Below are 27,124 nucleotides of genomic sequence, written 5' to 3' on the forward strand. Positions count from 1 at the left end.
AGGTATTTTCAACCAACCCTTACACATATTACTCAATTTATACATAATCATCAACAGACAAATGGAAAAAAATTAACTTTTTTAAAGTAATCATATTGTAAATAGCTGCTGTTTTAATAAACATTTTAATAAACGGATATAACGGAGCACCAACAACATCAATACAATACATCATGAAATATTAATCAGTCAATGTAAAAACTGAGTTAACATAAAATTCAAGCATTACACAATCTTTTCCAGCGAAAGGACATTCTGAAATAAACATTACAATCTGGGTCATGTCTTCAATAACTAAAAACTTATATTTTACCTATTAACCAATAACAGATACAAGACCTTACAATGTAAAAAAAATCAGCCAGCACCAAAAATCTATTATAATTTAACAACTAAAAAAAAATAAACAAGAGGGCCCTTAAGGCCCTGTATCGCTCACCTGATCCAATTCAAGTGTGAAATAAGTGTTTTCAGGGTGGGGCCAATTGTGACATGGGGAGGGAATAAGTATTTTTTAGGGCAATGGAAAGTGCAACGAGCGGGGACTTAATCCAAACAAATTTGCTACATGTTAAATATTAAAGTTGAGGGTATTACAGTTTTAGAGAATTTGAAATGTCAGTCTGGTGGTCTGCTACCTTAGAAAGGATGCGTACTTGTCTTTGTTTGTACATTTTTATTTTCTGTTCTTGTTATGGTTGGAGTTTAAACATGAAAATTGTTTCATTTAATTCAGAATGTATTTTAGCAGTGAGTGTGATTAAAACACTTGTTCTACATGAAAATGCACGAAACACTGAAAACTTATTATACATACTTATGACTTCATCATGGAAGGAGTTTTTTTTATTAAATTACAGAGTATATTTTCAATAAATCTTCATATAATCATGAGGTATGGAATCAAAACATTTATACCTGCTGGAATTAAAGAATATATATTACTTAGATCCTTCCTAGTGACCAAGTTTTTTTTTTAATGGATGATTTTTAATATCACGGATGACCCAGTTGCAAACCTTACCTTGCTGTAATAAGTACATTCTGACCAGGTTTCATATAGATCAAGTATAAAATATGGCCTCAACAGTGTTTTAACAATGTTTTCTATGATTTGACTTCAATACCTAGTTTTTAAACTCAGGTGACACAGTTTCAAACTTGACATAGACTTCATAAACATAAACATTCTGACATAGTTTCATGGTGATCAAAGAGAGGATGTAACCTCTACAGTGTTTACAAAGTTTTTCTATGATTTGACCTAGTGGCCTGGTTTTTGACCTCTGATTACCCCTTTTCAAACTCTACCTAAAGATCATCAAGAATAACATTCTGATCAAGTTCCATGAACATAATGGTCATAAATGTGGCCTCTAGAGTGTTAACATGCTTTTCCTATTATTTGACCTGGTGACCTAGTTTTTGACCGCACATGACCCATATTCCAACTTGGCCTAGAACTAGTTTCATGAACATACAGTCATAAATGTGACCTCTACAGTGCTAACAAGGTTCTCCTATGATTTGACCTAATGACCTAGTTTTTGACCACAAATGACCTGGATTCAAACTTGACTTAGAAATTTTTAATATAAACATTCTGACCAATTTTCATGAAGATACATTATAAATGTGATCTCTTGAGTGTTAACAAGCTTTTCCTTAAATTTGACCTGGTGACCTAGTTTTTGACCACACATGACCCAGATTCTAACTTGGCCTAGAGCTAATCAATATAAACATTCTGACTAAGTTTCATGAACATACAGTCATAAATGTGACCTCTAGAGTGCTAACAAGCTTTTCCTATGATTTGACCTAATGACCTAGTTTATAACCCCAGATGACCCAATATCGAACTCGTCTAAGATTTAATTGAGGGTAACATTCTGACCAAGTTTCATTAAGATTGTGCCAAAATTGTGACCTCTAGAGTGTTAACAGTCAAATTGTTGACGACGGACGACGGACACAGGGCGATCACAATAGCTCACCTTGAGCACTTCGTGCTCAGGAGAGCTAAAAACACATACTAATCTAAACATCTGGAAGATATTCTTATTTTGTAATGAGATCAAAGGTAATATTGTCCTCTTCAACTATATTCATCAATAATAAATAAAGTTTTTTTGTTAAATCTATCATATCTCTTTATAATTATTCCTCCATGAGATCAAATGGGTCACTGTCCTCTCCATCCATACCAACCGCAGGGACCTCATTAGACACTTCTCTGGGTGCATAAATATTTTCCCTCCCTCTCACTTTAGCATCCCCAGCTATCACATCATCATACAAGGAATGCTCTTCCAAACTAAGCTCAATGTCAGAACCTTCTAAACTTTGGTTTACTTCGTGTCTAGCTTCTGTCTCTGAATTCTCTATTGGTTCCTCCTGTTTTTCAACTTTGTTGTCAATGTTATCAAAGAGATCCATTTCATCATCACTATCAGCCTCAACATTAACACAACTATCATCAAATGACTTTACTTGGTTAGGTTTTTCATCTTGCTTCTCTGCCTCTGGAACAGAATTACATTCTTTTTCAGTAAGTTCAACATTCTGCTCCTGGAGAGCAACTGCTTTAATTTCCTCATGTTTTTCTTTTGCTTTTACATCAATGTCGGAGTCATTTTTTTCAAGACTTTCTTTTGTGTCAGCATTTTTCTGATTTTCTTTCGCTTTTGCATCAGTTTTAAATTTGTTCACTTCTTTTTTCTCCTTTTTTGTTATTTTGATATTTGTTTCTTTTGTGATTTTATTGCCAGTCTGATTTTCCGTCTCCTCTACAGCTAGAACAATTTCGTCAATGTCACTCGCTTCACTCATTTCCATTGTAAATATTTCTTTATCAAAGTTGACCCTTGTTGTTGGAAACTTGTCAGTTTTACTTGTGACTGCATCAAGTTTATTATTAATTTCAATATCAGAGTTGTCAGTTTTTTGGTTTTCTTCTTCTTCATGCTCTTGGGTTGAGGGTGGACTAACAATTTTGACTCGCTTTGTATCTTTAACAACTCGACCTAAAATGAAAGCAGACATTTATTTTTTACCTCTTTAATTAGTGATTTTCCTGAACTTACAATAAAGTTCAAACTTGTATTAAACTTTGCAAACTGAAGATTGGTTAAAATTTAAAAGAGTTACCGTACATATTGCTGTTTTTGGGAATTGATGATGTTGAAATTTAAAAACCTATTGAAATCTTAAGTTAGCATGTTTGCCTATGGTGAGGCCTATGTGTCAACAAATTTTGATCCATGCAAATTTGGATTAAGCTAAAGATTTAATCAAAAAGGAACTCATGAAATTTAAACAGTCTACAGTATTAATTTGGCTGAAACTTTATCTAACTATCATGTTTTCGCCTATACAAGTGTTAAAAAGTTTAAAGAAATAGAAGGACTGCAAAGAAGTGTTATTCTACATAGTCTGTAAGTTTTACTTTATATGATAATTTTATTCACTAGAGCTCAGATGGCAAAACGCCAACAATGTCAAGTCTGCCATTGTTGAAAAAACATAACATAAAACAGTTCAGAGAAAAGTTAAAATTAAATTTCAAAGTGTTTTCATGAATATATGCATGACGATGAAATCAAAGAAGCCAACATAAAAGAAAATAGGACCAATGACACACCGATATAGGGTCTTGCACACTACCGGCATGTTTATTGTGAACATTTGTGCAAAAGCCATTCTAAATTCGTCCAATGCATGGACAAGTTACAGCCCATACAAGCAATATCACAAAGAGTTAATGACCACTGATCATTGACAGTGACCTTGAAATTAACCTACAGACATGTGGCCTGCACACGTGATACATGCCTTTTATGGTCAACATTTGTGCCAAGTTATTCAAAAATCCCCAGATCATGGGGATGTATGGCCAATTACAGCTAAGTCATTCTAAAATACCTTGACCTTTGACCTACAGATATGGGTCAAGCATTTGATACCTAATCTTCTCAAAGTGAACACGTGTACCAGTTTATTATAATATCCTCCAAAGAATGGCCAAAATAAAGCAATGACAAGCAGAAATACAAGGAAATATAATCAATGACACTTTAGTGTGACCTTGACCCATGACCTTCGGACATTGGGCTTGCACAGGCAACACACTGGCCTCTCTAGGTAAACATTTGAGAGAAGTTATTTTAAAATGCCCACTGCATGGCCAGTTGAAAGACCGGACAAGCCAAACAACAAGGAATTTTTACTAATGACCCTTTGACTGTGACCTTGACCTACAGACATTGGTCTTTAGCATTCTACAAGCTGTTTTCTCATGGTGAATATTTGTAATTGTCATACATGCCATATTTTCTGGAGACCATTCAGGGTGATTTGTTCAGAAAGCTGAAAATTCAGGGGGATTTTGGTGGTATTCAGGGGGATTTTTTAGCAGGTTTAAGTTTGCGAAATTTCAAAGTATATTTAGATGCGAAAGTACGAAAAAATGAATTCACATAATTATATTTCGCTATGAAAACCTCTTAACTTTTTCATTATACAGAATTATTTTATGTCATGATTTATCATATTCTGATGATACACTGTCATGTCATGCTGTAATACTGTACATTTAATTTAACTTCCTCCAAAGTCTTTTAAAAAATTATGCTTAATACTATCAGCTATGATGACGTTCAGACACTAAGAGAATGGAATGAATTTTAATAATTTCTACCTTTTCCAAAATAGTAATATTTCTTTGCCTTTGATCATTTCTTCTAATTAATTGATCACTTGTTTTCTTTTGGTATTTATCAAACCTTTTTTAAACAGTCATTTCACCCTTGCGGAGTTGTTTCTTTACATTCAATTTCACTCACATACTGTGGTTTCACTTTGTCATTATTGCCTGATGTAAAATATCCTTATAATTTTATTTTTTTTATATTTATTTTTTTTAATTCCGGGGGATTTTTATCTCACGCCGGGAGACCGGGGGATGGATCAAAATTCCGGGGGATTTTTTCCCCCGCCGGGGGATATGGCATGTATGAATTGTAAGCATTGTTAAGCCAAAATACATGAAATTGTGGGCAATGCCCCTCCAGTGAGTTGAAAATTTATGCCATGTTATTTTAAAATCAGCAATAATATGTTGGCAATGTTACAGCCAGGAAAACATCATACAGACAGATTGATGCATGTACACACTAACACACACTTGACCACTGCGAGCTCAACAAAAATTATGGTAGCCAATAAGTTATGACTTGAGCATACCTTTGTGTTTCCTCTTTGTTTCTACAACAACCAGCTCATGTGGAACAAAACTTGCCTCTGTATAATAAAATAAAATATTGACTCATTATCAAAGCAATTCATAAACATTCCTAACAACATTCAACCATAAGCCTGGCCATAATTCATGTTCTTAAAAGTGATCTTTAATTTTGCAGATTTTGTGCTTAACTTAATTGTTTTCATTATTATGTCTTAGCAATTTTCTACATTTCGGGCAGGTAAAATTTATCCTTATATTTATGCATAAAGCATCAAAGTCTGTAAAAATTATGTCCAAAATATGCTCTAATAATCCTTATGTTTTTGGGGTTTTTGTAGACAAACATAAGACATTGAATTCGTTATCGTATTGTAATTATCACTCACACACCTACCCTCATCCGAATCAATAAAATCACTGTCTATAGAATCCAGCATATCTTCAACATTATCCAGGATGGAGTCAGCATTGTCGAGAACTTCATCCATAGTGGTTTCATCAAGAAGTTCATTAAACTGATCCTTTGATGTGGTAGACATGGCTTTCTTTTTCGAGCGGCCAGGTTCCTTGACTTTGAATGAAAAAAATCAAATTAATCATGTTAAGCAAAGTATTTTTTTTAAAAATTACTATCAATGCCATTAAATTTTACATTAGAAGTGAGAAACTTTAATCAATAAACATTTTAACGACACGATATCTTTCAAAATACACTCATATAAGAACATGTATACATATCAAACAGGAATATTATTCATTGTATTATTTATAGATATCCTTCTTACCCGATATATTTGTTTGTTGTATAAATTTCATGTCAAGTTTTGTTCTATATGTTTCTTTGTATCATGTTCTGATCATAGTGTGTCATGTCTCTTTATATTGGAGGGAAAAAAGAATTAAGTGAATCTCCCTCTCACTTAAACTTAAATATGCTGAAAAAATTAGTTTCATGAAATGTTAAACACATTAAATATATCTGAGCCCAGTATAAAGCAATCAAAGGCAGATAATCACAACTCGTGCAGTTCATACCTTTTACTGGCTTATGTTCCCAGATTCCTTTAAACCTCGCAGCAAATCCAAACAGCTCTATTCTCTCCTGGAATAAAAGATAATTTGATTATAAATCCGTTTGGGGAACAGGGAGAAACTAATAGCCAAATTTTAAGTACAATTGCTATATCTAAATAGAATTCAGCTCCCCTGAAACCAAATAAATGGCCTATGCAATGCATATGAAATTTGAATCTCAAAAATCAACTGACTACTTGTACTCCTAAGCCGGATTCAATTGAGTATCCATCACTTGTTAAAGAAGTTGAAAAGAGAAATAATGTCTGCATTGTTAATAAGCATAAGAACATAAATCATTCAATCCACATGATCATTGTTTAAGGAATTTCAGCATCAGCTATTCAATACACACATATATGCAGCTGGCATGCATGTTATGCAGTGTATCCTTAAGGCAGTCATTGAAATTAGACTTTTTGATGAACAAGCCCGAATTCTTATACTATTGCTTGGCATCAAATTTTTCAACAAGCCCTGCTATATTAAATTCAAAATTTGAGCAAGCCCGGAAGATATTTTACCAGTGCAGGGCTTGCGGGCTTGTGTTAATTTTGATGACTGTTAAGGCCTCTTCTATTTTTGAAATGATTAACACAAATATCTGGATCTATGTGACATTTAGACACTGAGTCAAATGCCTGTGATCTCACTTAGTTGAATAAAGTTTTCTTTTGCTTCGGCTAAACACAGCAACCCAATTTTCGCAAAAATGGTTGCCATATTAAATTTGGTATCAGTTTGTGAATCACAAAATAATGCAACCAGTCTTAATCTTTTCAGAATTTTTCTTTGCATAAAAAAGGATGTTAATATATTACATTTTTACATATATATATATATGGCACTATTCATTGTAAAAAGAATACATACAGAAAATTTTGAATTTCTACCTTAAGATCGCACTTCAGAGCATGAAGGGCATTTTTCTTGGCAGCAGCAACATCTTTGGCATACCTCTTTGGAGTCTGCAACAAATACAGACATGTTCATTGTCAATGAAATTCACTGTTCAAAGCTTATTTTATTTCAAACAAAGCTTATAAATGTAAGGCCTTTTTTTTTTATTCTATGTTTTACGAACACCGCCGCTCAAAAAAACTCATTTTTGAAATAAAAATAAAATTGTGATTTTTTTTTTTTTTTATTTCCGCCGATGAAACTTTATCGCGGCAAATCATTAAAAGCAGAGGACATCGCAATAGTTGTAAAAATATTGGTGTAAACATTTCTGAAAAACATTCATCGGATTTGCAGGCTGGTGCTAAAAACCTGGTATCCGGTACCTGGTATCCCCCGGTATCTGGTATCATTTTCTGATACCGAATTATGTTGATATCAGGGTTAATATCAGATGATAAATCCAAGTATCCACGGTCCGTTATAAATTGCTTTTTGACAACCAATGCATACTTTAAATAACCCGGTATCAACATAATCCGGTATCATAAACTGTGATAACGGCTTTTCTTGATATCGATACCTGGTACCGGGTTTTAGCTCACCCGGATAATCCTTTGAGGTGACTTCCGGTTTATTTCCGGGTTATAACAAAGTATAATAACAGCGATAAATTTGGACTAATTATCGTTCCAGGTTTGTTATTATTTATTCATTTTTATTAGATTTGTCATTTAAATGAGTTTATATTACATTATTGTGATATAATTTGAATGTTATGAGCTATAAATCGATTGACTGTTTACCTGGACAGTTTAGTTCTGGTGGGTGGGGTAGATGGTTCAGAAAAGACTGCGGTTACTATTCTTATTGGAGATTATTAATAACAAAAAATATCATCTATTCTAAAACATCTATTTTGAAAATTAACACAAATAATACATTAGGCTGTTTTACTATCTGACAGTGATAATCTATAATGAGGAATCTATATGTACATTACCAGGTACAGTATAACTATGTAATAGTCTTATAAATGAACATATATAAATCATCATATAAATTATGATATTTATACTGCTCTGTGTGTTTTATTACTATGTTATGCTGTCACCTTTGTAGTGTTCTCAGCTTCTGAATGATTTGATACTAGTTAGTTATGTTTAAACATTATGATGGCCACCGGACTAGTCACATACACCCAGGCCTGGAATTAAATCGGGGTCCAGATTGTCTTAAAACCCATCCATAAATAAGTCTGAGAGTAACTTATTTTCTTTTATAAAATATATACTTTTAATGCTCCATTCCTTTCTTTACTGATATGATTCAAATATGCTGATGTTATCTACTGAGACCATCACTTTCAATGAAGAACATCACTACAATCGGTTGGGCTGCTAGATTGGTAGCAACATGATGTAAGCTAGTGCCTGTTGAAACTCTATTGTTGGTTGGGCATATATTGCTTACTGGACCGCTTTATTGGATGGACCATACGTGTTGGTTGAACAACAGTTACTATAAATGGTTGGACCGGAAGTGTTGGTTGGACCACCAGTGTTGTTTGGACTGCTTGTTGGACAGAATGTGTGCTGGACAACTAGTATTATTTGAATCACTGTTGGATAGACAGCTTTTGTTTTTTCAGACAGCTAGAATCAGTTGATTTACAAGTTCCTGGATCGCTAAAAAAGCTCTTTTGCTAACTGTAACTATGACATGGTTGGTGAATTGGTATCAGACAATTTGCAGCCAAGACAACACAGTGAAGTGATAGCCGATTCCTTAAACTCTAAATGGCAAATAAATTTACTGAAAATAGTTGATTTCTTTATGTCAATTGTCTATAATAACATGCATTTACAAAGTATAAAGAGTGATTAATGAAAATATGAAGTGAACTTGTCAGATAAAGCAAAAACAAATGTGCACACACTTACATAGTGACTTGACATTAAAATAGAAAATCATAGAGAATACATCATAGCTTTTGCTTTTCTGTGTGTTATTTCCCGACCAAAAAATAAAATTCCAGAAATGTAATTTTATTTTTATTTTTATTTCCTCCTCCTCTGACACTCCACAACTCTGGCCGTTCGTAAAACACATAATTAAAAAAAAGGCCTTAGAAGTTTTAAGTATGCTTTCCTATTTATTTTCATATTCAGTTATACATGTACAATGTATTGAATAATGATGACTGTCATGAGCAGAATATGCATAGTTTATCAACATACCAGTATTTTTATCAATATACCAGTATTTTTATTTGAGTGAAGGCCAAGTGTAGGCATTTTCATCCTATATACCCACACAAATTAAAAATAAATAGAACAAAACACAAGAGTACCATATTCATTTAGGCTGAAAACAGGGTATTCCTTGATGCAGAAAACGCACTGTCCCTGACACAAATATGCTTGACATCAACATAATTCATCAAGCTCTATTAACACAATTATCTGGAAAGGTATCCCCATTTCCAACTTGCTGTGCATCCCATGGATCCCCAAAATAAACTGATAATGAGCACAACCAGTTCTATCTAGACCCAAAAGAAAATTAAAAAAGATCTCCAAGTTTCAACCATGATGATGGTACCAGAACCCCTTGTGGAAAGTTCTGTTAAAACAGTCCTAACAACTAAATCGAGTAACCTTAAACATAAACAAGTATCAGCTGCCCTAATTTCCACCTACCATTATAACCTTGTCTTCTTTCTCATCCCCAGCCAACAACATGATGTGTTGTGCCTTCACCCAACCCCGTGAGACACGCTCATCAAAGAATACCACATGGAAATGTGTCTGAAATGAAACATAGCTACCTTTGTCTTACCTATATAATGTCAGAAATGTGACAAGATGAGAAGTAAATATTTGTAAGCATCGTATACGATGGAAGGCATCCTATAATCTGCTGTGTTAAATCTGGTTTATGCTAGTTACTTTTCTATTTCAGTTTTTATTGCCTGCTGCTCTTTAAACAATTTGAACGAAAAACAAGCAATCGAAATAGGCACAATTGAGCAAAGAAGGCCTGCACTGGTTAAATATTTGAAGGACTTGCTAATATTTATGTAACATTAAAATTTCTGTAGCCAAGGAATAGAGTAAAAATTCGGGCTCGTTGATCAAAGTCTTATTTTGATGTCATTGAATGAATTACAATGAAACGATCATTCTTTTCAAAAGTACATACTGGGATCATAGAATCCTCTGATTCAACAGAGAAGAAGGTCTCTGAATTAGGATCAATTTCCACCATGGCTGGCCACCTGAAACAAAAATATTACCAGAAATAATGTGAATTCTAACAGAAAAATGACAAAAATACACCCTACCAAAGCCATTGACACAACAGAAAGAATATTTTCAAATCATTTCAGACAAAAAGTGTTCTGTTACTCATCTAGAATATATATTTTTTGCAAATATCAAGTTGTGATTATTGACCAGCATTATCTTTTCTCCCCTTTTTTGTGAACAAGACCAGGGCCCTCAGACTTGTGAAAATAGCAACAAATTGCCTAAAATTAGAATTTTGAGTCTAATTGAGATTGGGAATTTGCATGAACTTGGTCCCATTTTCAGTCCAAAAAGAAAAACACAGACAATGAACCAACAGCATGTACCATTCATTGCAGGGTCTAACATGTGAAATTTATGTGAACAAGCAGACAACAAAAGAAAAGTTTTCCTTATATAACGATGACTATGAACAAGACCTATAATTACGTACCAGGGGTATCCCATCATTTTTGCCCAAACCACAGAGCCTTCGGTGAACTTTGTGTAAATGTGTTCATTTTCGTCATACTCCTCCTCTGGCTTACTGCAACTGTTGTACTTTTCACCTGAAAACAGATTTAACATAACCCGTCAGTATTTGCAACTTTTTTTAAACCAAACCAGAGTTGTCACAGGAGTGACAAATACCCCTGAATGCCGCCTAGTCACAGGAATGGCAAAGTATTTCTTTGATAAGAGACCATAACCGGCAGAGGTTATGGTACACTGCATTTCCACTTATCATGCTTAGGCAAAGTGTGTTGTTAAATTAAAATCTATTGAGTAATTTAGAAGTTACTCTGCTGACAAGAAAAAGTAACAAAGGGCATGACTCTGAAGTAAGCTGAAATAATATTAGAAATATTCTTGCATACTGCACTTCCTTTCATTTGGTTCTATCATTGTATGAAGTTTTATTTAATTCCATCCAGAAGTTTTGAAGTTATGCTCCGGACAAGAAAGAGTATCAAGTGCAATTACTCTGTTGTAAGCTGAAATATTGTTATGATTCTTACACACTGCACCTCTCATTATTTCCTATCATTGTTTGAAGTTAAATTTAATTCCATGCAGTAGTTTTCAACTTATGCTCCGGATAAGTGAAAGTAACAAAGGACAATTACTCTGTAATTAGCTGAAATAGTTATGGTTCTAACACACTGCACAAAGGGCATTAACTCTGTAATTAGCTAATATCGAATTATTGTTCTTGTAATTAAGTTCCATCCAGTAGTTTCCAAGTTATCCTACAGACAAGGAAAATTGCAACAGACCAAATGACCTATGACGGACCAACCACAGGGTGACTCCAATATACCCCTTCCAATCTTTGTTGGTGGGTATAAACAGTGATTTTTTTTGGAATTATTTTTTCCGCCTGTGCCTTGCAAACTTGGAAAAAGTTAACTTTGGGAAAAATACAAAATCAGGCCAATATAGCTGATATAATGGCAAATATACATGTTTTCACTTTTTTATGCATACATTATGCTGTGAAAGAGTTAGCCTTGTCAAGATTGTGTTTATTTTTTAAATAATTCATTGCTTTTTCATTCATTAATGTAGTCTGCATTTATCAAATTGGGAGAGAAAAAATGGACATTTATTCACAAGGGGAAACAGCCTTTAGACGGCAGTAAATTGCACCGAAAGAAATTCAATGATAATTATCAATTTTTCTAACAGGAGCAGTATATATTCCAGAAAGAAAAAACACAATAAATAAAAAGAGAAAAGATGTCCATATGTTCATAGTTGTAATGTTCAGATAAGAATGATAAACCTGTTTGCCAGACCTGTTTGCCACTAGAAAAGGAAAACTTTGATTTACTAACCATTTAGTTTAAACTTATTTTAATTTTACAACGATTGTGAAACAAGCTACTGCAACTTATATTAATCACTCTCGTTGGCACGCTGTTGCGCGAGAGTGTGGTCTTTTGTTGTGGGGGGAAACCAGAGTACCCGGAGAAAACCCACTTGTCTGGCTTGGTGACCAAACTCACATGCGCCCCGGCCATTTGAATAGGCCTCTTCATAGAGTGTAAGACATTTAAATGTTTAATATATCATTAATGATTATTCTGTTAAGTTTAAAGATCTTTCTAGAAACATACTTGAGTTACAAATGGCAAGCTCCTAAACATTATACAGCGCTTTGGGGAAAAAGACAGTTAATATATGAATTTTTATTTTCAGAAGATTGTCTACAATTGCCATGCAAGCAGGTTACTTCAAACCTTAATGAGACATGAATTTCATAATGATTCATTTTTTTCTGTATTACAAATATAAAATTGCTCAATTTTACACAGCAGTGGTTGAAATTAACACAAGCTCCCAAGCCCTGCACTGGTAAAATGTCCTCCGGGCTTGCTCAAATTCTGAATTTTATATAGCAGGGCTTGTTAAAAAATTTGATGCCAAGCTATAGTATATGAATTCGGGCTTGTTCATCCAAAAGTCTAATTTCAATGATTGACACAGCAGTACTAACTGCTGAATCTTACATTTATTCATGGAGCATGTCCATCTATCAGGCACCATGGCTGGGTCGTTGACATCAGAAAGGTGGCGCCACTTCATACAACTACTGTTACAGCACTGCACCCACGTGCCTGCAATGTAGCAAATAATATCAGTTCAAGTCCTATGCTGTTTTTACTTCAAAAAGGTGACTTCACTTCATACAACTATTGCTACAGCACTCAACTCATGAGCCTGCAATGCATCAAATAATATCAGTAAATAACTAGAGCTGTGACAGGAGTGAAGAATACCCCCAAATGCCGCCTGGACACAGGAATGGCAAACCATTCCTTTGAAAAGAGGCAATAACTCCAAGGTTACTGCACACTGCATCTTTTTTTATCATGCATGTATTGTTTTATTTAAATCGGTTGAGTAATTTAGAAGTTACACTGCTGACAAAAAAAACTAGCCTTTCATGAGTTATCGTCCGGAAACCGTTTTTCTATTTTTAGTAACAGTGACCTTGACCTTGGCCCCACCAGCCCCAATATCGAACTTGACCTGTATCTTCTGATGTTACACCTGTGTACCAAAAATTGTTTAAATCTGTCAAGCCTTTCATTATTTTATCGTCCGGAAACCGTTTTTCTATTTTTAGTAACAGTGACCTTGACTTTGGCCCCACCAGCCCCAATATCGAACTTGACCTGTATCTTCTGATGTTACACCTGTGTACCAAAAATTGTTCAAATCTGTCAAGCCTTTCATAAGTTATCGTCGGAAACCGTTTTTCTATTTTCAGTAACGGTGACCTTGACCTTGGCCCCACCAGCCCCAATATCAAACTTGACCTGTATCTTCTGATGTTACACCTGTGTACCAAACTGTATCTTCTGATGTTACACCTGTGTACCAAAAATTTTTCAAATCTGTCTAGCCTTTCATGAGTTATCATCCGGAAACCATGAAAACCGACAGACCGACCGACAAGCTCACTCCTATATACCCCCTCAAACTTCGTTTGTGGGGGTAAAATAAAGTCCAACGCTGTTTTTACACCCGAAAAGTGACACCGCTTCATGTAACTACAGTTACAGCACTGCACCCATGTTGCTCCAATATGTCAAATCAGTGAATGAAATCAGCTCAAGTGCAATGAAGTTTTCACATTAGATAGGTAACACCACATTATACAACTACTTTTACAGAACTGAATCTGTGTACATGCAATGAGACAGCATTCAAATTTCTTCTTTCATATTGAAATATTTATAATAGCTATACATGGAGTAAAAGAGCTGATAGTTTAAACTTATTTATTTTACGATTTAGAAACAAGTTATTACAACATTAAATTAATCACTGTCAATGGAAAAGTTATTACAACATTAAATTAATCTCTGTCAATGGCACGATGTTATGCCGACTTGTGTAATTTGTAGTTTTCTCAGATGATAAGCATCACTTCTCATAATTTTGCCAGAAAATCATTAATGGCATTATCAAATAGAAAGTTTGTTAGCCTTAACCATAACTTTAAATGAACAGAATGTTTTAGATAGAATCGTCCCTACCATTATGTTCAAGTTCTCTTTCTATCATCTTTTTACGCTTGTTGACTTTTTTCACAGGAGTAATGGTGCTGGTCTTGGTAGGCTTTGTGTGAGCCTTTGAGTCTAGCTTGGCCTTCTTTATAGGAACAGTATGTTCCTCAGTATGTTTGTGTTTTTTCTTCAATGCCTTTTCTTTCTTCATTTGTTTTATTTGGTCTACCATAGAAGCAGGGGCTGCTGGAGAAACGAAAATCCCACATGTGCAAAAAATAAGTGGTTAGTAGCAAACTTTGCAAAAAGACCATTTCTTTTCTAAATAGTTCAACATTTCAATATCATACTTTATACTAAAATTTATATAATATTGTGAAAGAAATTTGTATTTTTAACATCTATATTTGTCAAGCTTACATGTGTTCATGGTTATCATTACATGTATGTGTAAACCGAAGTGCACAGTTCATCATACAAAATTACAGTGTGCATTAATATTTATCTAAATCTGAAAGATCTTCTCCCATAAGGACTTGTGTTTTTTTGAAATTTGCAAGTCCTGATGCAAACGTAAGCAGTATTGAATTCGAAAGCAAAAATACTATAATGCAGCTGAGTACAATTTATGAACAGCACAGAGTCTTTATGGAAATGTTACCTACAAAATAAATTCATTTCGCCCACAGAATCTTTGAAAATATTCCCATTTAGAAGGATTTCTAAATTAAAAGAAAGCAAACTCTTGCAACATTGGATTTATAAGCAAACAGACAATGATGAATATTAATAGCTTACAACACAGACTCTTCATTAAAAGTAATTAATTTTGCCCACTGCATCTGAAAATATTCTGACTAAGAATGATTTCTAAATTTTAACAAGAGCACAGCCTTGCCAACAATTCCACTTTACTAGTGTTGTTTTTTTTTCAACAGAAAAGTCATAACTCAACCGTTTTTAAAGCTGCACTCTCACAGATTTACAGTTTTTACATCTTTTTTATTTTTTGTCTTGGAATAAGCAAATTTTTGCGTAAATATCATCCAACCAGAGATAAAAGACTGCTGACAAAAGATCAGATAGCAGATTTTATATTTCCGTTCCAAAATTAATGTTTTATGGCTTAGACCATTACTAACGGTTTAGGAAAATGCATAAAACATTATTTTTTAACTTCAATATAAAAATCTGGATCTAATTTCTTGTCAGCAGTCTTATATGACTGGTTAACATGAATTTCACATAAACTGGCTCGTTCCAAGACAAAAAAAAGAAAAAAAGTTGTCAAAACGTCCAATCTGTGAGAGTGCAGCTTTAAAGCTAGAGTTATGAACCTTGCTGTATATTGTTCATACTGTCCATGGTAATGTATCCCTAGTTTAATTATCTTGAACGTTTTTAAGTTATGGCCAATGTTAAAGATACTGCACACCACCGACAATGACTCTAAGCCTATGGTATTAATTTTACAAGCTAAAAGAATTTTGTTAATGTTTATGTATGTTCGTTTTCAAAGCATCTTTGTAACTGACCTTGTTTCTCCTGGAAAGGCAGTTTCTTGGGTTCCAACTTGTCCCTCTTCTTGATTTTCTTCTTCTTTTTGCTGGGCGAGGCAGCAAGACCCACAAAGGCTTCTGCAGGATCAGCCTCACTACCTGGAGGGGTAGTCTCATTTTCCCTCTGTACACCACTTGGCCTGTAAAAGTTTGCATTAAAGAAAGGAATTACTTTTAGATATGTTAAATGTGATACTTATTACAAGGCAACATAAGCTAATATACTTATTATTTATCAAAAATATATAGTAGTGTTACTGCATCATCATCATATTCATCATTATCATCATCATCATAAATAATCTTTAAAAAAACATTTTTAGCAGTCTAGTGTATGACCCTCAAATCCAGACTCTAAAACTGCAACACAACACAATTATTTTTTTTATCTCCATCACAAAAGAATTGTAATAGAACAGATTTTACTATATATATGTAATTTCACATTGCCATACCTTATTTCTTCATCTATCTGTTCCTCAACTTCTGCATCTTGGCCACTCCGCACACTCTCTGCATCATCAGCATCATCATCATCATCATCCTTACTGGCATCAACTTCAGCTTTGACTTCATCACCTTCAGTTTCAACTTTCTCCTGTTCATCATCAAAATCGTGTGATTCATCAATCTCTTTATTTTCAGTTTCTTCAACTTTATTATTGTTCTCATCTTCATCACAGCTGTCTTTTATGTCATCTTGTTTATTCTTTGCATCATCTGGCTTAGTTATTTTCTTTTCTACTTGTTTATTTTTCTTCTTCTTTTCTTTCACATCTTTGTTCTTCTCAGGTTTGTCAGTTGTACTGCTTTCTTCATCTAATATTTTAAATCAATAACACATCACAATTAGCAATATTTAGAGCAGTGTCATTACACATTTTTGGAAGGAAGCTCAGGGACTTTCTGATAAGGTGAATTTTCAAAAAAAGTTATGTAAAAATCAACAAGAGTAATATGAAATAAGTTGAGTTGAGTTGGGTTTTACGGCATCGCAAGACTGTATAGGTTATATGGCGCCATTCAGGCAGGAAAAAACTTGTTGGATCCACATTGGACACATACTTTTCAAGAATTAGATTGGAAACATATATTTTTGAAGTATTTTTGGCAAAAAAGGGCCGTAACTCCTAAATGACTAAAGCGATTTCCATGACTATCGAACTTGATCAAGATATTATGGTCACAAACATGTGTTTAAAGTTTGGTGAGGATTGGACAAACAGTTTTCAAGAATTAGATTGGAAACATATATTTTTGAAGTATTTTTGGCAAAAAAGGGCCGTAACTCCTAAATGACTAAAGCGATTTCCATGACTATCGAACTTGATCAAGATATTATGGTCACAAACATGTGTTTAAAGTTTGGTGAGGATTGGACAAACGGTTTTCAAGAATTAGATCGGAAACAATCTTCGGGACGTACGTACGTACAGACAGACAGACAGACGTACGTACGGACAAGGGCAACCCTATATGCCGCCACTTTGTGGGGGCATAAAAAGACAGAGAAAGTGAAAAGACTGTGATAAATTTTGTTTTACCAAAAAAGGCATGAATTCTTCAAAAAATGTTCAGAGGTCCATCTTTTTGCTGAAATCATTTTTTGACTATTACTTTTCTAAAAAGACCATTTGGGAATTTTCCTTTTACATAAAATGTTATTTTGGGGAACATGTATGTGTTTCGGCTTATGGTTTTTGGCTCTGAATAGGTTAGAAAACTATTTTTTGGCTCTAAATTGGTCAAAAAACTAATAAGTAAACACAAATATATTGGAAATAACCAATAGCCATAATATTTTAATGTACATGATTGTTGAGTTCACACAATACAGTCTGTCTAGAAATGGCATGATACAAGATTATATATTTTTAATGGATTGAATACCTTTGTTCTCAGTTAAAGGCTTATCATCAAGTTCATCAGCCTTTGCCTCCTCAGGTTGTTTGGGCTTCTTGCCAACTGTGATGCTGAATTTCTTCTTCAATGGCTCCCGAACTTTAATTGGAGGTGTGACCTTGGGCTCCCACTCTGAAATTATACAAGTGTTAGACATTTAATAGGTGGTACTACTGATTGCAAATGAACCTGACATTTCAAGGTTTGAAGCAGTGAATATAGTGGTTTTAACTCTGCCCCATGCCTCAAAGGCAAAGCAAGTGCAACATCTATAACATTTCAACCAACTTCACACAATAGAAACCGACCGTAGCTATTAGTGATTTGATGTTATTTTCATGAATCACTGGAATTAACTACTGAAGAGGTGGGCATCCATTCATGTACAGCTTGCATTTGCTTCACTTCAACAGACTAAATCAAATGAAGCTTTAACCCATTTCATTCGGGATACACCTTTTGGTGTAGTTACCCTTTACATGCGGGATACACCAAAAGGTGTAGTTTTTGACGTACTGAACTTTCACTTTGTTTACTTTCGTTTTGACTGTATTGTTTCCGGTTTATACGTTTTCCGGAATGACCGGATGTTATGCGCAGATAGATGCGCAGAAAATTTTAATGAAGAAATAATTTTAAAACTCAAAAATCGAGTTAAATTTAAGCTTTTTATTGCGATTTTGATGCAAATTTTTGTTGAAATGGATAGGACTTTCGACCACAGTGACGATAGTGATATTGGGATGGTTATAATGACGAAGTTTATGTGAATTTGTTTGATACAAACAGAAGACATATTAAAACATCGATAGAAATCACAAACTATGACATTTGCATTATTTGGTGGAGTTTTTATGACGATCTTGAGGAGTTCTAGAATGATTGAATGACATAGAGGATCACCCCAAGGTTTCCAAGTGGGAATACAAAGAATGGTGGTCCTAAAGAACAATATGACCCAAGAAAGCCAGCATTACTGTCATTTATCAATAAAACTGTTATGGGGGCAAGACTTTTGGACCTTACTGGTCGAGGATTCAAACTGCTATGCCAACCAACATCGCGATAAACATCCACCCGCCCGATTTGCTCCGAAGTGGACATGGGATGATATAAACTGTTATAACTTTTTATAGATTTAAAATATATGCATAATTCTTTCTGCATTTTAAAGACAGATTAATTTAGAAACTTTCATACATTGGATTATGTGACATTTGAAAAAAAATTATGTGTGATTTTTTTGCTTTCAATTTGTGCATATTTATTTTTTGGTGTTTTTTTTTTTCATCATCACCTGGTTAACTTGCAAAAAATAATTTATTTAAAATCATTTGCTAATAAAACTTACATAAACATGTGCATATTTTTATTTCCTTTCCAAATATGTAATCTTTATTGGGTCTTGTACCAATAATAAAGAAGTTATTAGTGTTTATACAACACAATGGTCATAAAAAGGCAGATGGCTTATCAGTCATTGGAAAATGCCCAGATATTCAAGGTATCATATCTAACTGGGTCTCAGAATGAAATGGGTTAAATTGCACTCTCAAGAACAGTGTGGTGACAAACGAAGGGCTTTAAAGTGTTGATACGGAGTGTTTGGACAGTACAAATAGACTATCTCTTCAGTTCAAAATGGAATTCGGACATTACAATCATGTGTTGTTTACCGATAATTGATTGTCCAGCATGTTTTGCTGAGTTTATTTGCCAGTAATGTTATGTTATGATGTTAAATTTTACAAATTATAATAGATGATGGATTCTTTCACACTGTATTTTTTTCAATCCTTTTTTATTGTCTATTTTAAATCTAATAATGTTGAAACTAACAAAAAATCATTTAAATCTGTCAGGAAAGTATAATTATATATAAAGTTCTTCAATGACAATCCTTATGGCCACTGAACAGTCGCCAAGAGAGCACAAAATTGATTACATATTAACAGGAAAAATCAGAAAGGTATAATTTCAAACTTTACCATCTATGTTAAAGGTTTCTCCGCTCTCCAAGACAGCATCAAATATAGCAGTATATTCTTCATCAGTCAAAGACCTAACTGGCATGACCTGAAAACCCTGATAACTTAATCCATATCTTAATAAAAACCAAAACTCAAAATTCAGGAATGATCCTATTTTTAGTTTTGATACAGATTTATTTGCCATTCAGTATTCTCATAATTTTTAATGGTCTAGAATTTTGTTAAAGTAAATAAGTTATTAATGTTATCATTTTTAACATGTATTCAAATCTTTACTACTCTGGAAGTTAAATGGATACATTAGTGAGCTTTATGGAATTCTAATATTAGCTTTGAGACAGCTGTTTATGCTGAACTTGTCTTATTTAGATGTATGAGCACATCATACACGTTTTTATGCTTAAAAGCTAACAACTATGTTGTTAATCAAGTTGTTAACTTTAACAAAGTTCTGAACAAGGGGCACAAATCCTTCACATTTTATCACTTGTTATTTTTAAAAACGAACCTCTTTTTGGGGTTTTAGAACCTTTTTTGTTGTCTCTTTTGCATTCAGAGTTTTCCCTTTTGTTTCCTGTGGAAGAAAATGTTAAAGCTTCACTCTCACACATTGAATGTTTTGACAACTTTTTTATTTTTTTGTCTTGGAACTAGCCAATTTTTGCAAATATGCATGGAAACCAGTTATATAAAACTGCTGACAAAAAATAAGATCGCACATATTTATATTTAAGTTCAAGAATTGATGTTTTATGCATTTTTCTTAAACCGGTATTAACAGTTTAAGCCATTAACATTAATTTTCGAACGGGTATATGATAATATGCGATCTGATCTTTTGTCAGCAATCTTTTATCATTGGTTTGCAGATATTTACGCAAAAACTTTCTCTTTCCAAGAAAAAATAAATAAAAAAAGTTGTAAAAACGGTAAATCTGTGAGAGTGCAGCTTTAAGGTAAGATTCATTTTTCATTGCAATGATGAAGGGTTAACATAAGCTCTAATCAAAGTCAGCTGAGCTGTTTATTTATTGGTCAATATTTATATTTTTACTAGTAACCAATCACATTATTTAAATTTGTAAACAAACCTAAAGATAACCTGTGGACAAGTTATCAAGGTTTTATAAATATAATTGGCTGCACTTATTCTTTACAACTGCGATGTACACATTATTAAGAACTGTTTACCATTCCTGGGTGATAACCAGTACTAATTATGTACCAAGCACCAATTGCAAATCGTACCCATAACCCTATGAAAGTATGATCCAGAGTTCAATACAAAGCACTAGGGCATTACCACCTTTAAAATGTTTGAATCTGTTACAACATACAAGAACGATTAGAGCAAAGCCTATTGAAATTATCAATCGTGCAACCAATAAAATTATAAATAGGTGTTCTCCATCTTTTCAGTTTTATTTATATGCTTTTTAAATCATGACTTACAAACATTCATAAGCTCAATCCTTACCTTCTGTTCAGGCTCAGTCTGCTGGACATTAAACAAAGTCTTCTTTTTTTTCATAACCTTTTCCTGAAATAATATATACATGCCATGGATTATTTGTCAACAAAGGCACAGCTACCAGATGTCACTGTTTGTCTGTTGTGTTGTTGTTGTTTTTCAGACAAAAAGGGACACAACTCAACAATTATTGAAGCATGAATTATGGACCTTCCTACACATTGTCACTGGTAACATGTGTACCAAGTTTCATTAGAATATCTTAAAAATTGTTTTAGTTATCGCCAAGGTTAACGATTTTGCATGAATCTTCTGACGACACCATGTTTATCGCAATACTTCAAAAAAATTACTTCAAAAATCAGAAAAAAGGAAGATTTTTTTTTAACAGAAAGCTATATTTATATCAAATTCATTCATTGTATTACTATCAAAATTCTTAAAACCAAAGAAAGTTTTCATGATCATATTTTCCTAATGTGCTGAACCACCAAATATATATCAGAATTAATAAATCAAGTTATCATACCACAGATTTCTTAGTCTGCACATTGTTTTGCTCTTTATCGCCATGCTCATCTGGACCAGACTGATGTGGAACCACCTGTGCTTCTTCATCCTCATTTTTCAACTCCTACAAAAAAACATGAATTTACTATGGTTGTCAGGATAAGTAATTTTACAGCCTGTGCTTTTACAATTGCGAAAATAAAAGTGAGAAGTCCAGAACATGGGAAAATAAGAACATGGTTATTTTTCTTATTTTTAATATCAATGGTTTATTTCTCTGCTTTTAGTGTTTTTATTATAATTTATTATCAAATACAGACTTAAAACATGCATCACAGCAATTTACAAGTTTGTCTGTTTATAACACTTATGATTAATATATGAGTACTGAGAAGGGCATTTTTGAATTAAAAGAAAAACTCAAGACAACAATGGTTGTCACTCGTGTGTCTGTGTATTTGAAGATAAGTTTTGAGTACAAAACATTGAGAAACTTGAAATACACATAAATTATTATTTCCTTATTATATATTCATTTTTAAATTAAAAAATATCATAATTATTAACCTATAATGAAACTTTGCTTAAAGAAGCTTTTGCAATCTTAAATTAGCCATGACATACATGTACCTCTTCTTGAGTTTCTTCTTTGTCTGCATCCACCTCATCAGACTGGCTCCCATCTCCTTTTGCAGAGGGCTTGTGGTCAAGGCCCGCCTCCGTTTTGCTCTCCAATAGAACTGTGCTGGTGTTTCTCGCATTAGAGCTCTCTAGGTCCTTGTCAGCCTTATCCCTAGACGATGCTGTCTGTGATCAAGCATTTCAGATCAATCATTTTATGACTGGCACAGTGTGGGCAAATGAAATAAGTTGATCAATGACTAAAATTAATGATCTATGGAAATGAAGCTATTCAATTTTTGCAACCAATCTGAGAGTATCAAATAAAACAGTTAAAAATTGAAAACTTGCGCAAGTGAAATACAGGATGCCTGGGACTGATCTTAAACAACGAGTGATCTAATGTTTCGAACGACCCAAGTTTCAATTTTAATCTGTTATGAAATGACTTACAATGTACATAAATAAATAATTTGTGTTGAAGTTGGACTTCTTTACTTATCCCCATTACATATATTTTCTAACTTTGAATTCATCATACCGATTACTAATACTTTGGCACTAATTATGTATTGCATTGTGGAAATCGCAAACAAATACCAGTATGTATCGACTAATACCAGTATAGTGCCATAAATATTCAACCAAAATACACAATTCATCATACCAAAACATCACGCTTCAATGTAATTTTTTTATAAAATAATTATTTAAATGGTTTACGTCTTTGAACTATTAAATCATGGAGTTGCATCTAAGTATAAATTTGTCCTCAACAAAGATGAAATAATATTGCAATACCAGCTCTGCATATTGAAATGTAATACAATATGGTTTGGGCATATTTCTTCAATGATGCAGCCCCAATCACACCATTAATTCTACATACCAAAAAGTGACTGACCAGAGCCTTTTTTCAGTCTTGGGTAAATTTAAAGTTCATTTTCCTTCATTTGGAGGATTTTGAAGTTTTAGTATGAAACCACTGAATACAAAGGAATTTGGCTATAATTCAGCCCCAAAATGCCCTGCTCACACCTTTCTGCATTGTTTTTATAAGGTACCTGCTGTTTTTTCTTTCCATCTTGCTCTGCAGTAGAGTTATCACCACTTTTGATTGGAGCTGAATATGAAAGGATGAAAGTTCTGAGTGTACATTCAATTTTTACAGACTGAGTCACAAAAGTACACAATTGTGAAAATAGAAGGATCAACCACACATACTTTAAGATTATATCAAAGAATTTACCAAAAGTGTATATCCCCTAGTATTGTTCGTTTTGCTGTACATTTGCAATGATAAGTAATTTTTGAACTAATTTTTAAGCTATGAACATTTATTTAGGTCTCTGGTACATCAGTGTATTGTTACAGTGGTCAAAATTAGCACAAACCTAGTCCAAATCAATATGGCCTTGTGCCACTTTGAAGTGGTGAGATTCTGGCCCCCATGTTTACACATGTAAACAATGCCATATCAAATTGTGACAGTAAACACCTACAAATTTTCGGACCGGTTTAACTGAAACGTCCCATGATTCTGTACTTAATAAATAGATTAACAAATTTTACTTTATTTCTGAAGTTACATTCTTTTGAGTTTAAGGTAAACTCTTAATAAATATTTTTCTACTGCTTCATTTCACATTAATCCCTCAGAGACAACTCTCCGATAAAAATAGAAAAAGATGACGTCACAACATTATTTGTAAAATTTAAAGTTTTTATTAGAGAAGTTTGTGCAAACATATACCATATATGATATACAGGTAAACCAAACATTCAATTTGATTACTGACTATTGATACATACATAATGTTTACTAATGCAATTTGAATTTCCTGGCTGCACAATTAAAACTTATGTATAACTATTTGTTATATTTGAGCTCTGAAATATATCTTAATTTTAAAGACTATTGCATTTAATTCTATTCAAACTTTCTTCAAATTTAACATTTAACATAAAAATGTACCTGTAAATGAAGGACATTTGAAAGAAGACTTCTTTGCTTTAGCTGACTGCATTTCTGCCCTATAAAATATGAAACAAATCAATTGAAATACTTTTTTAAAAAGTTATCTAAAATACTTACACCCACAATTCATCTTGCCTAAAAATAAAAAATGTCAACACCCCAACACCATTTAAATAATATCAAGGACCTATAAAACTGGATGATAATATCATATTGTTCATCAATGATAGAAAATGATTTATGAAATATGTGACAAAAAATGAAATTGATATAGACTTGAAGTGCTGGTATCCATTTTTATGCACCAGTCAATTGTAACCACGGCCCCCCAGGTCCAGGGAATAGCGGGGACTTTGACTTTCGGTCCAGCCAACCCCGGCTAAAATCCCCACCCTGCGGGAACGAACAGTTGGTAAAATCCCTGCCAAATGCCCCCGTACCCCAGGTAAGGCCCATTCCCCGCTATATTTAAAGCGAAGACAAAACCACGCATTCACCTGGCACTGCAGGCCCACCTGAAAAGTAAAAACATTGCCCATTTCCCTGGCTATCCCCCCGAATCTGGGGGGGGGGGGGGGGGGGGCTGTGGTTACAATTGACTGGTGCATTTATAAGTCATCAAAGAGGAAGATTTGTTCCTGCAGAGGTGGATTTGGGTCCAGAGAGGTAGATTTTACATTAATATTTTTAATGTGTCCTTTTTAGAATAGATAAAGAAACGAAAAAGTACAAATTGAAATTGGAAAAAAAAATACTGAATTATAAGAATGAGCAATCGTGTTTTCCAAATTCACGGTGGAAATATAAAAATATATAAAGTAAATGATAGCGAAACATTGAAAACGTTTGATATTTAAAGTACTTTCTTTCTCTTTTTTTACCAATTTTCTCCTCTCAACTTGTGTTTTGACAGACGACACTAATCGCTTCCGAGATCAATCCCACAATGCGTGCGCTTTCTTGCGCAAGCGCACTTCATTCATTAGCTCAGCTGCCCAGGCGTCGAAGGGCTGATAAAACTACGAATTTCTCTTATAAATGCGATCTTAATAATTTATAAAGAGGTTTATAGACTAAATCATACCTTTAAACATCATTTATCGTTGCATTTTGAGCTGTTACGCTGCAGAAGTGGTGACTTTTGGAAATAATTTGTGTGTTGATTTTGTGGGCGACGTTAGGTGGCGCTAACCGGAAGTTGAAAATGTAAACAACAACATGTGCGATGTACATGTATACGTCTGTAGTACGTTTTAGTTTACTCCAACTTTCGAGATGAGTGTTCAGGTAAAAACTCCGACAAAGACGGTATTTGGTGTTGAAAAAAGTTTTTCTTCACCCGAGTGTATGAGAAGATCAAAGGATGATTTGAGTATTCGAAATGAACGTAAATTCTCACAACCTTGGAGCAGAAAAAGGCGTTTTAGTCAGAGTTACAAACGCGATGAAGGTTTGGCGAGGAAGAAAAGAATAAAATCATCATCATGCACAGGTCCTTTACCTTCAAAGTTCCTAAACGGTGGAAACATTGATGATCCCCTGAACTTGAATGGGCTTGAACATACGGAACTTGGGCGGGAGTTGAATGCAGTTACTCCACAGTCTTCACCATTACCGGCTCCAAGGAGACATTCTGTTTCTGTCAGAATTCCTGTCAATTATACTGATCCATTGCATCTGAATGAGAGTGATGAGTCATATGATTCTATGAGCCGAAAACGATCCAGGAGTAGACATAAGAAAAAAGATGATGAATCAATTTTCAGTCCACCCAAGTATGAACTGAAAGATAAGAAGCTAATGGAAGCTTTAAAGATTGAAATTGACTCAGAGAATATTAATGATGATTCTCTAGAAAGTGAAACGGCTAAACCTAAAGAGTTTCAGAGACCCAAACAAGTGGTTGACAAAATAGTGTCTCCTGTGATTCCACAGTTTTCACCAAAAAGTAAGAAAAGAAGGAGAACAAACAGTGGGTCTAAGGTTGATTGTTCAGGAACGGCTAGATCTCAAATTTCAACATCATCATCAACATCATTAAGTCATTGCAAGCAAGATAAAAGAACCCCACCGAAACCAAAGTTTAATAAACCAAGACCACCAGTCTATAAATCTGAAGGAAATAAATCCACAGATGGCAAAAAACACCCGAAATTCATTTATGGCAATTATAACAGATATTATGGGTATAGAAATCCAGCCATGGAAGAAGATAAGAGATTAAAAATATTAAAGCAAGAATGGTTTGAGAACAAATCAGTGCTAGATATTGGCTGCAATGTTGGACAGCTGACATTGTCTCTTGCCCTGAACTATCAGCCCAAGAAAATAACTGGAATAGACATTGACGCAAATCTCATCAATGCAGCAAGAAAAAATATTCGCTACTACATGTCATCTAACTTGGAAGAAGCAGCGAAGTTTCCAATTTCCAACATCTTAAGCTACGGCCCCATTGTGGCACCACCAGTTTCACAAGAAACCTCCAGCAAGGCATTGGTCTTTCCACAGAATGTCCTTTTTAAACAGGTATGATATTCATTATGGAAACTAAAACTTCAACA

At 33.9% G+C, this 27,124-nt stretch overlaps 2 protein-coding genes across 2 annotated transcripts in view; one reads left to right on the forward strand and one right to left on the reverse strand.

Moving 5' to 3' along the window:
* On the reverse strand, positions 1-25,742 carry LOC128202672 (uncharacterized). The gene is made up of 21 exons (XM_052903715.1): positions 25,645-25,742; positions 24,558-24,616; positions 23,647-23,705; positions 22,592-22,768; positions 21,981-22,085; positions 21,458-21,520; positions 20,489-20,554; positions 19,978-20,065; positions 17,978-18,121; positions 16,543-16,906; positions 16,064-16,227; positions 14,559-14,774; positions 13,023-13,130; positions 10,964-11,078; positions 10,424-10,499; positions 9,922-10,029; positions 7,213-7,287; positions 6,281-6,347; positions 5,640-5,816; positions 5,245-5,301; positions 1-3,026 (listed from the first exon to the last, which is right to left on the reverse strand). Exons 2-21 carry the CDS (start codon positions 24,607-24,609, stop codon positions 2,161-2,163), a joined length of 3,147 nt encoding a protein of 1,048 aa, XP_052759675.1. The 5' UTR covers positions 24,610-24,616; positions 25,645-25,742; the 3' UTR covers positions 1-2,160.
* LOC128202673 (7SK snRNA methylphosphate capping enzyme-like) overlaps positions 25,543-27,124 on the forward strand; it is a 6,733-nt gene continuing 5,151 nt past the window's right edge. The window contains exon 1 of the mRNA XM_052903716.1: positions 25,543-27,089. Coding sequence (XP_052759676.1) covers positions 25,836-27,089 — 1,254 coding nt within the window. The 5' untranslated portion in view covers positions 25,543-25,835. The remainder of the gene's footprint in view (positions 27,090-27,124) is intronic.

The sequence above is a fragment of the Mya arenaria genome, chromosome 9 (assembly GCF_026914265.1).
Source record: "Mya arenaria isolate MELC-2E11 chromosome 9, ASM2691426v1".
In the NCBI taxonomy this organism is placed as follows: domain Eukaryota; kingdom Metazoa; phylum Mollusca; class Bivalvia; order Myida; family Myidae; genus Mya; species Mya arenaria.